A 16,228-nucleotide genomic window follows, 5' to 3' on the forward strand; every position below is an offset into this window, starting at 1 on the left:
CCCTAAGGCTTGTCCACACAGCCCACAGAGGCCTCGGGAGTCTTCCTCAAAGTGACCGAAGCCTGTCCTTGACCCTCCTGGTTTTCACCCTCTGGCCCCACCCCGCTAGAGACCATCCTCCATCAAAGGCAGGTGGCCAAGTGGGTACGATCCTGGCCCTGCCTCCCACTCGCTGTGTGACCTCAGGCAAGTTACTTAACCTCTCTGTGCCTTACTCCTCTGTAAAATGGAGATACAGGAGTGCGCCATCTCAGCAGGTACGGCTGACCAGAGTGAAACCACATGGGATGTTTCTTCCAGCATCGGGAGCATACCGGGTGCTGAAGGAGTCAGCTAGGACAGCTTTACAATTATGCCATCTGACACACCGGCAGGCTCAGGGCCCGGCATCAGGAGGCCACAAATGACCCTGCCCATTGTACTCCTGCAACCCACCCCCCTCGAATGAGGGATCTGTCCCCTGCAAAAAGCCTCTATGTCAAAACACACCCCACTGCTCAGCCCACCAACTCCAGAGGCCCCGGGGCGGGTGGGGGTGGGGCAAATTCCAGTCTGACTTTGCAATTCCCAGGGGACAGTGTCCCGTGGCAGTCGAGTGTCTCCCTAATAGCACTCACAACCCGGGGCCCCAGGGGCCGCTCCGAAGACGTGGACGAGGTGGAGAGAAGTTGTAACAGGGGTTGGGACGACCTTCTCTGCAGAGGCAGCTGGGGCCCTTCTCGGGGGAGGGGTTGGGGGGCTATCAGTGCAGGGGGCCGAGAGGCTGGGCACAAAGCATTTGGGTACCAAAAAAAATGCAGATTCCCAGGATCCTTTGGCACCACCCCCAGACCCGAATCCCATGGTGGGGCCTGGGTCTCTGCATTTATTCACCAGCTCTTGGGTGAAGCTGTGCCCACTGGGGCTAAGAGGGTGGGGTACAGGGTTCTGAGCCTTCTGAGCACCTCCCTGTTCCCTGTGAGCAGAGGAGAGGCTGAGGGGGGGCGGGGTTCCCTGAAGCTAAGCCTGGGTGGGAAGAAGAGGGATAGTCACAGAGTACAGGGGCCTATGAAAACCTGTCCCCCATCCCATGGGATCTGAGGGGCTCAGAAACACAGAAGGGGGAGCCTCTTTGGGTTTGCACATTTTATTAAGATGATCAGTCAGGTTCTTAAGTTATTTGTTAATCAGACTGTGGAGAGAACATGCACCGTCTGTGTAGATCTATAAAAATATATCAGGCACTCTGCCTCTCTTGGACGTGAGCTCGGAGTTGCTTCTCTCACCCCCATTGTGGGGGGTGACCATGGGAGTGGCGGGGCAGCCCCCTACCCGCCGGGTCCGTTCAGGCCACACTGGGGGCTCCTGGGGCACCAGACCGTGGTCCCTGGGCCCTGGCGCGTCCTGGCATCACACGCCAGGTGAGCCCTGCGGCCCGTGTGGCATCACCACGTGCAGAAACCCCCATAGTATCTCTTTAAGCCGACAGCTGAGCCCGGACCCTCACGCAGGTGACGGCGGACGTTCTGAGAGCTTCGACGCCTCCCCTTGGCACCTGGCACGGAGGCTCCGGGCTGAGAGTCTTGCTCCGGCTGGGGTTGCGCGGACAGAGGTTGGCAGGGACGCCCTGGGGGTGAGGCTCTGGCCGCAGAGCTCCCAGGCCTCCATTTAGGGGGGCTGTGCCCTCAATCTGCGTCCCTGGGGGCACAGGACACGGGAGCCGCTCGGGCCAGGTCTTCACCAGCACGAGCCCTGGCTTCAGCGGCTGGCCTGTGCCCAGCCTCCCGGCTCAACGGCGCCCCGGTCGCTCAGCCCGGGCCACTCGCCGAGCCACGTGCCAGTGAAGGGCCCACTTTGGAGACAGCTCTGCCCAGGAGTGTGGGTGTCTGGGGTGGCACCCCCCCTTCCCTGGCCCACGGCCTGGGAGCCAGGCCGGCAGCCCCGGACAGACGGGGTGGCCGGGGGTCTGGAGGGGCTGCAGCAGCCCTCCGGTCCAGGCTGCTCTGGGCTCCACGGGCGCGCCACCGACGCCCGGCTGCCCTCTCCGGCCAGGAGCCTGGGGCGGGCCACCACCCACCGCACCTTCAGAGCGCCACGCCCGCGCCGCCTCCCCCGATTCCGAGCTAATCAAAGAGACGTGTTTAGGGAGCCCGCCACACTGCGACGGGCCTCCCCCACCTCCCTCCTGCCCCGGCTCCAGGCTGAGCCGCGGACTCCGTCCTTGGGCCCCCCCAGGCCAAGGTCACCGGTGGGGGGCGGCCCCGCCCCGTCAGAGCGCCGCCGCCGCGGGCCCCAGGAGGCGGGGGTGCCCGCACAGCTGGAGGTGCACGCTGGAGGTGAACCAGCGGCTGGACCGGCCCAGGCTGCAGTGCAGGGTGGTCCGGAAAGTGTTCCTGGCGTGCTTGGGGAAGATGATGGTGGTGCTGCAGAAGTGCAGGGCCCGGGGCCGCGGCTCCAGCGTCAGCTGGCTGCGGTAGTTGCGCCACGTGCAGTTGGGCGCCGCCACGATCGTCTCGCTGTAGGCCGTGACCGTGGGCACGGGCGCGTAGAAGACGTTGTCCCGGAAGTGCTTCTCCGAGGCGTACTTGACCTCCGAGTTGCAGCTGGGGAGGGCGGGGGGGGGCGGGGTGAGCCCGGGATGGGGGCCGCCCGCTGCCCCCCCGCGCCGTCGGGGAGCGGGGCTCCGTGAACGTGGGCAGGGCACCACCGACCAGAATGGCCCGGGCTCTCCCCAAGTGTCAGGGCCAAACGGCAGAGGGAGCGTGCCCGCTTGCTGGACACCAAAGCGGTGGGACTCGACGCGGCCCGTGACTCGGGTGGATCCCGAGTCGGGCGGAGAGTCGGGCTAGAAATCTGCCGTGAAAGGACATGGGGGGGCAGCGGACGAAATCTGTGCCGTGGGGATGCGGGGGGGGGGGTGTCACTACACGAGAGGATGTATGTCCCCGCTCTCGGGAGGGGCGCCAGAGTATTAGGGGCTAGAGGTCGGGATGCCACCAACTGCCTGTCTCCAGTGGTTCAGACAAAAGTTTCGTTTATGAAGAAGGAGAGAGCGCGCAGATGTTCAAGCAAACAGGACAAAATGTAAGGAAGAGTGAATCTGTTTAACGGGGACGCGCGGCTTCCTTGTGCTCTCCCTGACGCTTTGCTCTAAGTTTGAAATTATACCAAAGTAAGTTACCCCAAAAAGTAGCTTCGACACCCCCATGTGCGTGACCCCCTTACGAGCGAGCAGCTGCTCAGTGGCCCAGAGCTCTGCTTCCAGACTCCAAAAAGCAAACTGCAGGCAAAAGCCCCGGGAGGGTGGGGATTGTACCTGCCTCGTCCCCCATCGCAGCCCCACAGACGGTCAGCTCGTGAAGGGGATCGGAGGGCCCGAGAGTCAAGCTCTTGTGTACCCACGTGGGGGCGGCTGGTCGTCTTAGTCCACATTTAAATAACGGGGGCTCTTTGGGAAGAACGAACGGTCAAGTGGATGCATCTGTCTCCTGGGACCGCGTCCTGAGCTGGGGGGTGGGGGGCGCAGCCGGCCTCCCTGGCCGGCCCAGGTTGACGTGGACAGATCTATGCCCGAGGATCCTGTGGATATATGGGCAAGACCCGTGGCCCCTGGACTCCACCTTCGGGAATCCTGATCCCCAGAAGCCCTCCGAGGAGGGCAAACCAATGCAGGAAATCTCCTGGTGGGGTCACCTTAGCCCAGAAGTCCAGATGCACCTAAGCTGTCCCACACGCGGGAGCGCACCTGGTATGGGTGCGGTCAAGGACTCCTCAGTGGATAAAGGAGACACGACAGTCCCAGGAACCCAGAGCAAACTCTGTGTTCACATGACACCTGCCAAGCCCTGAGCAGAAAAGGGGGTCCCCAGCTGCCTGTGCGGGGCTGGGTCACGGATACCGAAACATCCGGCAGGACCGGAGGAGGGAGGGAGCTACGTGAGGTGTGCGAGGGCTGATCATTGTGCAAACTTTCTGGAAGGTTGGATTAAAATAAAATCAGCCAGATTTGGGAAGAAGGGCAGGGGGGAAATGGCGGTGCAGACCCAGAGCACAGGAGAGAGACAGAGAAGGTCCCCTTGGGTCAGCGTCTCTTAGAATCAGTTCATCGCTGGCCAAGCCTCGGTTTTTCCTCCTCAGGGAACAGCAACCAGAGGGCTGCCTAGGGGTTGGGGGGGGTGGAGAGCCTGCTGGGCCCACAGCATGGCCCCCCTTCCCCATGGGGCATCGAGACCAGCACCTGCCGCACCCCCACCCGCCCTGCAGCCCCACTCACCGGATCTCGTGCGTGGGCTCTGGGTGCACCTCAATGCTCTCCCCAAAGAACACAGGCAGCATCCGGGGCCTCATCTCAAGCGCTGGGGAGTTCGGGGGGCGGGCAGGGGGCTGTAAGGAGAGCCACAGACATGGGGTTACACAGCCCTTCGGCCCTGTGGCCCCAGCTCCCCACGGGGCACAAGAAGGCCGCCTCACATCCTTCCAGCCCTGGCTTGGTCTGGAAGCCTGCTTCGTGGGGTCCATCAAGAAGCACCCCTAGCACAGCCCCCTGAGCCCTCGGCTCCCCCCCACCAGCCTGCCCCCCAGTTCCCAGGCTGTGGTAATGGCCTCTTCCTGCAACCCCCAGCCCACAGCACGCCCCGGGAGCCGGCTCAGAGCCCTGGAGCCCTGGGACCCCGAGCTCAAGGCCCCCCAGGCTGCCCCCGTGGTGACACGGGTAGTCGGGAGCCCTGCGGGGCACTGAGACCACCTTGGCTCCTGACCTTGCCTGGTGCCGCCCGAGGCTGAGGGCACGCCTGGGTCTCAGGCCGGCCGAGAGGGCCCCCGCTCTGGGAGGAGGGACACAGCGGCACAAACGTCCTCAGGAGGTGGGGACACCTGAGCCGGGCAAGGACCGGGAGCTGCTCCATCTGAGCCCTGCCTCCTGTCTCACCTCCAGGGTGGCTACCAGCCCATCGGCCGCGAGCGCCTGCACTCTGCCTTCGCTCGTGGGGCGGGAACCCACCCCCAGGCCCTGGGGGCGAGGGGCACATGGCACCGCCGGGCCCAGTGTCTCGCGCCGGGGTGAGGTCCCCCATCGCTGAGCTCTTCGCCAGCCTGAGACCCTTGGTTCCTCGGGAAGGCAGATGGCCCGGGTCTCAACGTCCCGGTCAAGCCACCACGAACGCCGAGTGAGAGCCAGAAAGACACCTCTGCTTTCAATACAGCACGGCCTGGGGATGTTTGTGACGCAGGGTCGCCTCGGGTCACTAGCCGGTCTGACAGCAGGTGTCCCACGCGGGGCCACCCCCCGGCCGGCCTCTGCTGTGACTCCATGTGCCCTCAGCGAGCGCTCAGTGAGCTCAGGGGACTGGCGGTGGGCCTCCCATTCCGTTCATTTACGGAGCCTTGTGTGCTCTCCTGGGATCCAGACTGCGGCTTGCTGCCTGAATCCTCCGCTGGTCTTCACAGGACCCCTCAAGGCCTAAAATTCCAACTGCGGTGAGGGCTGTAGTCACTGGGCCGGTGCTGGGGTGGGCTGTGGGGGGACTGACCATCGGGGAATCCTGGAGGGCCTCCCTGTGGAAGTGACCCTTGAGGTGTGATCTGAAGGGTGGAGTGGAGTGAACTCTGGCCCCACAGGTCACGGGGCCTGCACTTTCACGTTTCCTGGAACGCCACCCAATCAGGCCCCTGAGGGGTCACCTCAGCCCCAGACAGCACCCCGACCCCAGCCCTGCCCACCCCGCTCCACCAGCTGAGACCCACGGGGCCGTGGGACACAGACGAGGCCCAGCCCCCCAGACGCCCCCCGTCACTGCCCACTCCTCAGCTCCTGCTGTGTCCACTTGCCACCCACACTCCCAATGCCCTTCGTCTTTGGAACGGACTCCTCTTCCTTTTTCCTTCAACACTGTCCTGTCCCCGAAGTCTGGGGTTGCCTGTAAACCACGCTCCTACATCTTACCATCCAGAGGAAGTTTTTCCACGCGTCTCCTGCAGCCCCCACCTCTGGGGACGCTGCTCTCGGGCTGCCCTGTCCCTGCCGGTAGCCACTAGCTGCACGGGATGATCGCAGTGTAACCTGAGTACCACTGAACAAATGACAAATTCCAGTCGCCCCGGCTGCACTTGAAGGGCTCAGCAGCCGCGTGAAGTCATGGTTTCTGTACCATCGGTGCGGATCTAGAACATTCCCACTACCGCACGAAGTTCTCTTGGACAATACTGTTCTAAAGGATATTCATTTATTTTACCCAGTTTTCTGGAGGGTCCTAAGACACAAGCGCAAGGGCTCAGCCTCCAGGCCAGCCCCCACCCCCCGGATCGGACAGGATGAGGAATCATACACAGACCAAGACCTGACTGTTCATCGACCTGAGATTTCCTGGACCTGTCCCCTCCCCACCCAGGTCCTCCTGGTCTTCACCAGGATGAGGCTAAATCCCAGCAGCCCATGCTTTTTGAGCTCTGACGGCACCAGGCACTGGCCTGGGCACTCTCCACGCATTCACTCATTCGACCAGAGAGAGCTGCTATTAGCTTCCCCATTTTATAGATGCTGAAACAGAGGCCCAGAGCGACCAAGTAACTTGCCTGAGGCCACACAGCTAGGAAGAGGCAGAACTAGGATTTGAACCCTAGGGTCTGGTCCCAGAGTCCATGCCCTCAACTCCCACTCCTCAGCTGCCTCTCGCACGCATGGGACTGGCCTCTGCCCACGTGTCCCTCATGCCCTCGGCCACACCGCCGCTGCCTCTGTGCCTCGGCTCATGCTGCTTCCTGCACCAGGAACGTCCTTCTGGTTCCTTCTCCCCTGGTCCGGTGCGGCGACCCCTTTGTGTGTCTGTCACCCCCAGACCAGGAGCTCCGTAACGTTCAGGACCTGATGGGCTGTCTAACCCAGGGCTGGGCACCTCACGGCCCCTGCACTGTTGAGAGGCGAGAACTCTCACGTGCAAAGACGCCCCCACCGACTCGGTAGCCCAGGGCCGGGCCCAAGCCTGTCTGGGGTCAGCCTACAGACAGGATCGCCGGCAGCCCCTCCCCAGCCGAGCACAGCGTCCCCAGAACAAGAGCCAAGGGCCACAGGGAGAAAGGATCGGAGGCTTGGAGAAGGAGGAGGAGGTCCCCCAAAGCCCCCAGTAGCTGTCCTCAAGGTGGCCCCACATCTCGCTGGCATTTACAGAGTGAGTGGCCCACAAAGGGCCAACTGCTGTCTCCTTCCTGGGCGCGGCAGGTGGAATAATGCCCCAAAGATATGCGTGCCCTAATCTCCGGGACTGTGATGTGGTTAGGTTAGGGATCTTGAGATGGGGAGGGGACCCTGGGCTAGCCGGCGGCCTGGCACGATCGCTCATAGGCGTCCTTATCCGAGGGAAGCAGGGGGTTGCAGTCAGATTGAAGACACTGCTCTGCTGCCTTAGGATGGGGGAAGGGGCCTCTAGCCAAGGGATGCAGGCAGCCTCTAGAAGGTGAAAAAGACAAGGCATGATTCTCCCCTCGACCTTCCACGGAGGAACGCAGTCTTCAAAACCATTGATTTTAGCCTGCAAGACCCACTTCAGACTTCTGACTTTTGGAGCTGTAAGATAATAAATACGTGCCACTTTAAGCGACCGTGGGGCGGTCTGTTCCAGCAGCACTAGATAGCCATCCATGCCCTGGAGGACTCGGGGCAGGCAGCCCCCCTCTGGCCAGCAGCCTCCTGGCCTCCGGGGTGGGTGACAGGCCACAGAGCCTGCAAATGTGTGGGGCAGGGCCTGGCACAGAGCAAGCCCTGTATACAAACTGGCTTGTAGCAGGAGGCCTCCTTCCTGTGAAGGTCCACGGGAGGGGATGCCTCCCTGGAGAGCAGCGAAGCCACATAGCCCACACCCTTGTGAGCTTTGAGACAACACTTCCAGAAGCAAGCACACACTTTCAGGAGACTGAATTTAAAGGGGTAGGAGGACAGTGACCAGACTGAAGCACTTCTGGCATCTTCCGTGGCTCATCTGGTTACACCAACTGACCCCACCTATAAAACTCCACGATTTGATGTTTATCAAAATAATGCTCTCTCCCCAAAGGCATTATCTAAAGGGTGGCATTTCCCCAAAGGTGTACAAGTGTTTGCAGAGCACCTAATGTTTGCCGAGCACCTACTGTTTGCTGAGCACCTGCTGTGGGCTGAACACCTACTGTGTGCCAGACCCTGTGTGGGTGGGATGAGGCACAGTGCCTTCCAGGGTGCCTCCTATTCAAGAGGGCATGACATTGGCTATAGAAGAAGACAGAATGATGCAGGGATGTGAGGGGACTAAGGTTTCTGGAGATGTTTCTTCTGTCCAGATCAGTGGAACGGCTGGAGAGAGAGAGAGGAAGCCTGATGCTGGTTTTCATCACCCCACCCTGCTCTCCCCACCCCTCCCGAAAGAATAACTCCCAAGCTAGGGAGCAGGGAGGACGGCTCTGAGGGGCAGAGCCTTCCGTGCTGTTGCAGAGCTGAGCGGCACAATCCCCTGGGGTTGACCCAGGATCAAGAAACTGCCAGACCTTCTGGCACCTCCCCGAGCGCCCCATGGGAGCAGCCACATCCCGGCCGGACCTCGCTCCCTGACTGGCTACCAGGAGAGGAGACAAGACTCGCTTCACTGGCTGGGCTGGGAAGCTGGAGCTCTGGGCACCGTTTTCCAAAGGGCCCCAGTGGAAAAACATCTAAAATCTACCCAAACTGGAAGTGCTGTGCGAGAGATATGGGAAGCCAGCAAAAACCCAGACGCAGGCTGGCGTCCAGTGGGCCTGGGTGGCGAGACAGCTCCGGAAGTCACCGCCAAGGGCCCAGGACAGCCCTGCGGGGCTCCAGGGACAGGCGCAGGGGGAAGGCGGCGGCGGCCGCGCGGTGCTCGGCCTCCCTGGCAGCCACGGGCCCGTCCGGAAGCTCAGAGCTGGGTCTTTCTGGATGCAGGGTTATTTTAACATCAAAATGGTAGTGCCAGCCCCATGGAACCCAGCCAGCCTGGAGAGCGGGCAAGGGAAGCACCTCTCACAGCCAAGAAAGCACAGCACTGGCCCTGGAAGGACTTTCCAACCGCCCTGGAACAGGAGCTCCTCCAAGACCGGGTCACGTTCTGGTGGGGGTCGCCAGGCTGGGGGCCGCCGGAGTGGGGGCGGGGGCCCAAATGCCCCTGCACCTGCTCCGCCGGCCACGGGCCTACCTGGAGCAGGGACAGCCCACCGCCCTCACCCAGCCACCCAGAAGTCCCCCCCGCCCCCGCCGATGCCTGGATTCTTGTTCGGTCCTGAAGAGAACACGCCGGCAGCCGCCCAGCCACCTATATGATAAGGTCGTGCCATTCGTGAGGCCTACCCCGTGGGACTGGCCAGTGACCTAGGGGGATTTGGATCCCCTTGCAGCTCTGGGAAGCAGGGGCAGGGGAGGAACGAGCGAGTCCCACGCACAGACGAGCGGAGACCACCCCCAGGCCCTCTGCACCCCAGATGGAGGCTCCCAGCTGGGAGGGCCCTGTTATAGTCTGGGGGAGCAGGCCGGCTCTCTGGTCTCCTGGGCAGGCTGGGGGTGAGGTGGGGGGCCCAGGGCGGGCCCCAGAGGGAGCGGGGTCCGGAGGCCCCACTGCCTCGGCCTGTGATTCATGGGCCTTCCCAGGAGCCGCCGGGTGAGGATAAATAGGCGCTGGCTGGAAGTACAAACACACAGGGGTGCTTCGGAGCCCCCCCTCCTGGCGGCCGAACCAGGCACAGCCCACAGGACGGCAAAGGAAGGTAACTGCTCTGTTGTAAGAGTTCCGTGTCTCGGGGTGACAGCCCAGCCTGCCCAGGGGTCCCAGCCTGGCCGCCAGGGACACGGAGGGACAGCCCAGTGGTGTCTGTGCCCAACCCAGGGGACACACGGCGGCCGTGAGCTCTCCGTTCCGGCAGGGAGCAACCAGCCCCAACCATGGAGGACGTGTGACAGGAGGCGGGGTCCAGAGCCCCCTGCTGCTCCTGCAGAAAGAGAGAGACCGCTAGGGAGACGCCCCCTCCACTGACTCAGTGGAGAGGTGTCCTCACCAAAGCCACGTGGAACCTCTGCAACGGCTAGAATGGCCTTTCCTCCAGGTCACTGACCTTGGCAGCCGGCGACAGCTTTTGCGGCTATCCAAATTAAAGTGGATTATCTTCGGTGTGCATTTGGGATTTGTTGACTGTGACCTTCACCCATGAGGAAAGTGATCCAAGAAGGAGACATTCAAGAGTTCCCACTCTTCTTACGACAGGGCCTGGGGCCATGGGACAAATCCCAGAGCAGTGGGGAGGGGGTTCCTTAGGCTCACTGTCCTCCCCCAACATGGCACCACCGTGGAGCTGAACAGGCCTGGTGGGGGGAGCCCAGGAGTCCCCGCACGGAGTCTCCCTGGAGAGCCACAAAGCGTCACGGGCCCAGCACTCACCCCACAGGCCCGAGGTCTGACACCCAAAGCAGGAAAACTAAGCAAACACCAACATCAGCTTGGAGGCAAGGGCTCAAGGACCAGCCTGCTCCTTGTGACAGGCGGCCAGATAGACCCAAGCCAGCCAGACGGTGGGTGGCAGGTTGGCCTGGGAAATAGGGTCTTTGCAAATATGAGGTCCTACTGGGTACGAGTGGGCCCTACATCCACTGACTGGTGTCCTTATAAGCGGGGAAACTGTGGGACACATGCAGGGAAGACGGCCACACGAGGATGGGGCAGAGGCTGACCCCAAGGATTGCCAGCCACCCCCAGAAGCCAGAACAGACACACGGGATAGATCCCCCCCTGGAGCCTTTGGAGGGAGCATGGCCCTCCTGAGGCCTTGACTTCAGACTCCTGGCTCCAGAACTGAGAGAAGGCATGTCTGTTGTTCTAAGCCCCCATTTCGTCACTTGGCTGCACAGCCCCAGGGAGCTCGGGCGGGCACCTACGAGGTCCTGCCAGCCAATGAAGGCCGGTTTTCCCAGGAAGGTGGTTCCTGCTCGCTGGCCCCTCTCCAGAGCACCTGGGAGGGGGCGGGCCTCTTTGTCTCCTTTCCACTCGAAAGATACAACTGGAGCTTCTCAGACAGGTGAGCCCACCACCGAGACTTTGCTGGAGGCCAATTCATCCAGGGTCAAGCACACAAGGGCTGAATGGAGGCACCACTGTTTCTGGCTCTTCTCCCGTCCCTCCTCCCAACCTCCCTTTCTGCAAACGGGGCTCCTCCCACCTTGGCCTGACGCACCTGGCTCTCTTCCACCTGAGCTCGCTCAGACACCTTCACTAGTCAGGGACACACCGAAGAGCCTGCCAGGGGGCCATGGGGACTGACCTCTGTCTCCTCAGTCTGTCTGTCCATTCATCCATCCACCTGTCCATTTGTCTATCCACCCATTTGTCCATCCATCCATCTGTCCATTCATCCATTGGTCCATTCATACATACCTATCCATCTGTCCATCTACCCATCTGTCCATTTATGCATGCATTCATTCCTCTTTCCATCCTTCCATCCTTCCCAACTCCGGGCACTAACTCCCGAAATCCCTACCTCCCTCTGTGATCCTTGGTATCACCCTCACGGTCCAGAAACAGGACTGAGAAAATCCAGGACTCCTGGCGGGGAGGGGGAGCGGTGACAGCCCAGCTCCCAGGAGGCGGCCGTGACCATGGGTGTTCTCAAAGGGCTGGGCAGCCCCGGGAAATTTCCCAGGATGGGGCACAGACCTCTCACTCCCCACCGCTGGTTCTCCCTACACCGGGCCCACATGGCTCCTCCCAGAATCCGGGTCCAGGGAAGCAGCACCTCATCCTTAGGGAAATTCTCAGGCATGCTGCTCAGAAGCCCATTCAACATAGAAACAGCCCGGGAGCCCGGATGGGGTGACAGAAGCCATGTGTGACGGAGCCCAGGCCACCGGCTACGGACAGAGCCCTGGGCAAGAGAACCCCATCTCCACATCTGAGTGGGTTCCAGCCCAGACCGTCACCCCCACAGACTCCAGATCTGCCCACATCTCCCCCCCGCCCAAGTGGTGGCTATTCTCTCAGACACGCGCCCAGAGAGCATGGCCTGAGACCCCCGGTGCCGTCTGCGGCCTCCCTGAGGGCCTAAGACGGGGCTGGCCTAAGTTCCCCGAACTATCCCTGTTAGCGGTCTCTGCTGCACACACCCCTCTCCCCCACAGGCAGCCTGTCCCTCTCCCCACAGCGTCCCTCCGTCCCCACAGCTTGGCCGGGCAGGCCCGGGAGGCGGGAGGGCGGACATCGGGGGTCTGCTCGACCTCGAGCGGGCGGTCCCGGCCCTGGGAGCTCGCAGGCGGCACGGACGGATGGCGCAAGCCTTGCTCACGCTGTGTCCCTCACCTGGCCTGGTTCGTTTGTGGGCGGAGTGCAGCTGATAGGCGAGCCCTCCTGGCCCCCAGGCAGCCTTGGCTGTCCCTCTGTCCTGCAGGGGAGCAGGGCGCCCGCGTGGGGCCAGTCCCGCACGGACCCCATGCCTCACGACACCTCTCAGTCAAGTCTGACTTGAGTCTCTAACTCGAGGGGCTGTGGGGGCTCAGGATGCCTTTTGAAAGATAAAAATAAAATAGTCACAAGTACATGTTTAGAAGACCAGAGGGAATTTTACTTTCTGGCCTCAGCTTGGCCCACAAGTCCCCGCTCTGGCCTCTGTCAGCCTCCTCTCGGCTCCTCGAACACACCTATCTTGCTCCCACCTCAGGACCTTTGCACTTGCCGTCCTCTTGGACTGTCACACACTTTAGTCCTAGAGCCATCACGTCCACGCGCTCACTTCGTCCTGGTTTCTGTTAACCACCACTTTCCCCACCACCCCGCTATGGCATCGCATCCTTACCCAACCTTTTAAGAACACTTCTCAAGCCAGCTGGTATGGTGTCCCATCTAAGTTGGTGACCTCTGTCTCCCCCACTAGAACACCAGTTCCATGAGGGCGGGGACCCTGCACATCTTGTTCAGTGCTATGTGGCCCGCCGTCCAAAACAGTGCACAGCGCTCAGTAGGTGCCCAGTAAGTACTGGTGGGACGAATGACTGGTTCCGACCTCGTCATTTGACTTGGGAATCACCAGGAACATGACTCTCTTTGCTCCAACGAGTGAGCAAGGAAAACCCACGGTGAAGGCGGGGTGGGGAGGCGCGTTCACACCCAGCCTGGCCCCAGTGCCTCTGCCCGCTTGGGCGGAGGCAGTCTCGCCGCCAGCCAGACACCCAGCGTCAATGGGGCATTGCGCAGCCCATGAGTGAGCCTCCTGACACAAAGCGAGGGGTGGGGAACGGGACCTCGGGGATGAAATGAAGCGCGAGCAAATTTAACATTCGTGTCCAGCATACTGAGCAGGGGCACAAGCTGGTGAGGACCTCACCAGCTAGGGACCGGGGACAGCACTCGCAGCTCGCGCCCCTGGCTGCGGTAGCAGGGCCGGGAACCGGGTGCCAGAACAGCCCGTGCAAACCAGGCTGACACCCAGACCCATATGGTCTGGCGCATGGCACCAAAGGGGACGCCAGAGGAAACCGGGTCCCACAGGCCACCAGCCTCCGCTTGGGCATTTGACACCATCGGCTCCAAGATGCGGGACGGGTTCCTGTCCGTCTCCCCAGAGACGTGCGAGATGGGCGGCGGATAACCTGCCTAAGTCTGCACCTGGAAAGCATGCTGGGTGAGTCAGCAGTGAGCAGGGTGCTGTTAAACGTCGGGAGTTCACCAGGAGGTGGGGTGCCCTGTGGGTTAGGTGGGCGGGGCCCCAGCTGCAGGCCCAGGGGCTGAGAAGAGGTTGCCCATGGCAACCATTTCCTCTCTTTTTATTAAAAGCAGCATCTCAAAACCCCATAGGTTCCCAGGCATTTTGGTTTTGGATTGAAAAAAATAATAATAAACCTACACAAGGTAGTTAATTAGCTACAGAGTGAAAGGCAGGATAATAGAAAGTTTAAGCGTAAAGGCTCAGGATCCATATTCCCTGGGTTCCATCCCAGCAAGGCCACTTACCAACAACAGAGTGACCTTGGGTAAGTCGCTAACCCCTGCTTCACTTGGCCCTCTGGAAAATGGGGTAATAAGCGTGCTTACTTCATTGGGATACTGTGGAAAGCAAAGGAGCCGATGTACGTCAAGGGGTTAGGAGAGTTTCTGGCCTGGGGGAAGGGCTACCTAAACGCCCCAGAGAATCACCTGGGCGGAAATAGCCCCAGGTTTTGCCTTCAAGCCAAATTAAAAGATCAGGGACAGCACAGTTCCCTAGTTAGCAGGGAAGGGGGAAAAAAAAATAAAATCAACCAGAACAGCCAAGACAAGGAAGCCAGGCACACAGTTCTTATGGCTGCCCCTGGCTGGCCTGGCTGGCCTGGCTGGCAGAGAAAGCTTCCAGAAAACCCTCTTTAAGGAGGACTCTGGGTCATCCAAAGACTAAAGGGGAAGGAACTGGCTCCCTGTCCCTTTCTAAGCCCTGTCCCGTTGGACACCGGATTTACTCCCCACATGCACAGCACAAATACCCCTCAAGCAGCCGTGCCAAGTCCGAGCCCCTCTTGCAGGAAAGCTGGTGCATTCATACCGCAGGATTGATTCTCCTGCAAACAGCCTCTGTCACCCCTACAAGTCCTCAATGCTCCGCCCCCCCCCACACCCCCAGCCCAATGCTCAAATTCACCGTGTGATTTTGGTCTAAGATAATAGTTCCCAAACTGGGCTGCACATCAGATCATCTAGGGAGGTTTTAAAAATCCTGGCGCTCAGGTCACAGTCTTTACCAACAAAACGTGGATGTCTGCTGGGAGGTGGGCATGGGTACTGTTCAAAGAAATCTCCGGGAGATGCCAAGGCCCAGGCAAGTTTGGGACTCACCGGACTGAGGAGCAAGGGAGGCCCAAGTGAAACTCATGTTGTGAGGCTTGAGGCAAGGCAAGCGTTCCTCCTGCTGTTGGGAGGATTTTCAGCTGGGGGGAGGCATTTTGTGCCCTGTGAGGTGCCGGGTGAGCATCGCTGGGGCCCCAGGAAAGCGGAGTCGGGCTGGAGCTGGGCCAGCACATACACTTGGCAGAAAAGATGTTAAGACGTGCAGAGAGCAGGCAAGAATGGGGGGGGGGGTGTGGGTGGGGAATGCCACTGGGATCGTCAGCGACCTCCCAATTTCATCTTGTCATTTCTCAAGTCAGGAAGGTGCTGGATCCCACCCACTTTGCTCCCACCGGCCTGGGGCCACTCTGGCTCGGTCCAGCCGCCAAGCTGGGTGCCCACCCAAATCCACCTGAAGGCCCCACTAAGTTCGGGGGGCAGAGAAAACTGTTGAGTCTCCTGCCCTGGGGTTCCAGCCTCCCCCAGGCACGCCTCAGCTCCACGTCAACATCCCTCACCATCCAGAGAAGGAAGGGTTACTGTCTGGGTTTGTTTTTTGTTTTGTTTTTTTGTTTTTTTGTTTTTTAAAAAAAGGCTTTCAGGCTGGTAGCCCTGGGAATAGTAAACAGGGACCTGGGTCAGGAGCAGAAGGGCCCTGGCCACGGATGTCACCAACACGCTCGGACCTGGGGTTCAAGCCCACCCAGCCGGGAGCCAACTTCTCTGGGAATTCCGGGCGTGTCCCCTCACCCCCTAGCCCTTCGGGGCTGACAGCAAGACGGATCGCTCCGTAGAGAGGCCCACCGCCAGGGACAGGTCTCCGGGTCCAGGGTCAGGCCGGCCCACCTCCACCTCCGGGCCCGGGCCCGCCCGCGGAGCACCGCTGTCACCGGGCCCCCTTCTGGACGCGGGGGGTGGGGAGGCCCGGCCCGGCTTCCGAGGCACCGCGTCTGGGGGCGCGGCGAGAGCGGCCCCTCGCCCCTCGCTGGTCCCGGCCCGGGTTCTGAGCGAAGGCGCGCGCTTACCGCTCTGGCCTCGCCGGGTCCGGGGGGCTCCGAGGGGGCGCCGGCGCCCCCCGCGCGGGCGTCGAGGATGCCGGGCGCCAGCGAGTAGAAGGGCGGGCTGGGGCTGGGGCTGGGGGGCAGCCCGGAGTCGGGGCTGTCCAGCGAGCCCTCCCGGCTCTTCTCCTTGAGGCTCTCCTCCATGCCCTGCAGATGCAGGTGGCCCACCATGTCTGGGGGGCGCGGGGCGCGGGCCCCCGGCTCCTCGGGGGGGGCTCCTCCACCGCGCTCCGGGGCCCGGGCCGGGCGGCGGGCCGAGGACTGCGCGCCCGGGACCCGCGGGCAGAGCCGAGCGGCGGCGCGTCAGGCCCGGCGCCCCCCCCCCGGCCCCCCGCGCCCCGGCTCCCCGGCTCCCCGCCGCCACCCGGCCGCTCGGTG

General features: G+C 61.8%; 1 protein-coding gene across 1 annotated transcript; it reads right to left on the reverse strand.

Moving 5' to 3' along the window:
* Positions 1-1,918: 1,918 nt before the first annotated feature.
* Positions 1,919-16,218, reverse strand: LOC118018390 (refilin-A). Its single transcript, XM_035016856.1, has 3 exons — positions 15,815-16,218; positions 4,253-4,362; positions 1,919-2,582 (listed from the first exon to the last, which is right to left on the reverse strand). The coding sequence occupies exons 1-3, from the start codon at positions 16,019-16,021 to the stop codon at positions 2,249-2,251; spliced, it is 651 nt and encodes a 216-aa protein (XP_034872747.1). The 5' UTR covers positions 16,022-16,218; the 3' UTR covers positions 1,919-2,248.
* Positions 16,219-16,228: the final 10 nt, after the last annotated feature.

The sequence above is a fragment of the Mirounga leonina genome, unplaced genomic scaffold (assembly GCF_011800145.1).
Source record: "Mirounga leonina isolate KUSES-001 unplaced genomic scaffold, KU_Mleo_1.0 Mir_171, whole genome shotgun sequence".
NCBI classification, from domain to species: Eukaryota; Metazoa; Chordata; class Mammalia; order Carnivora; family Phocidae; genus Mirounga; species Mirounga leonina.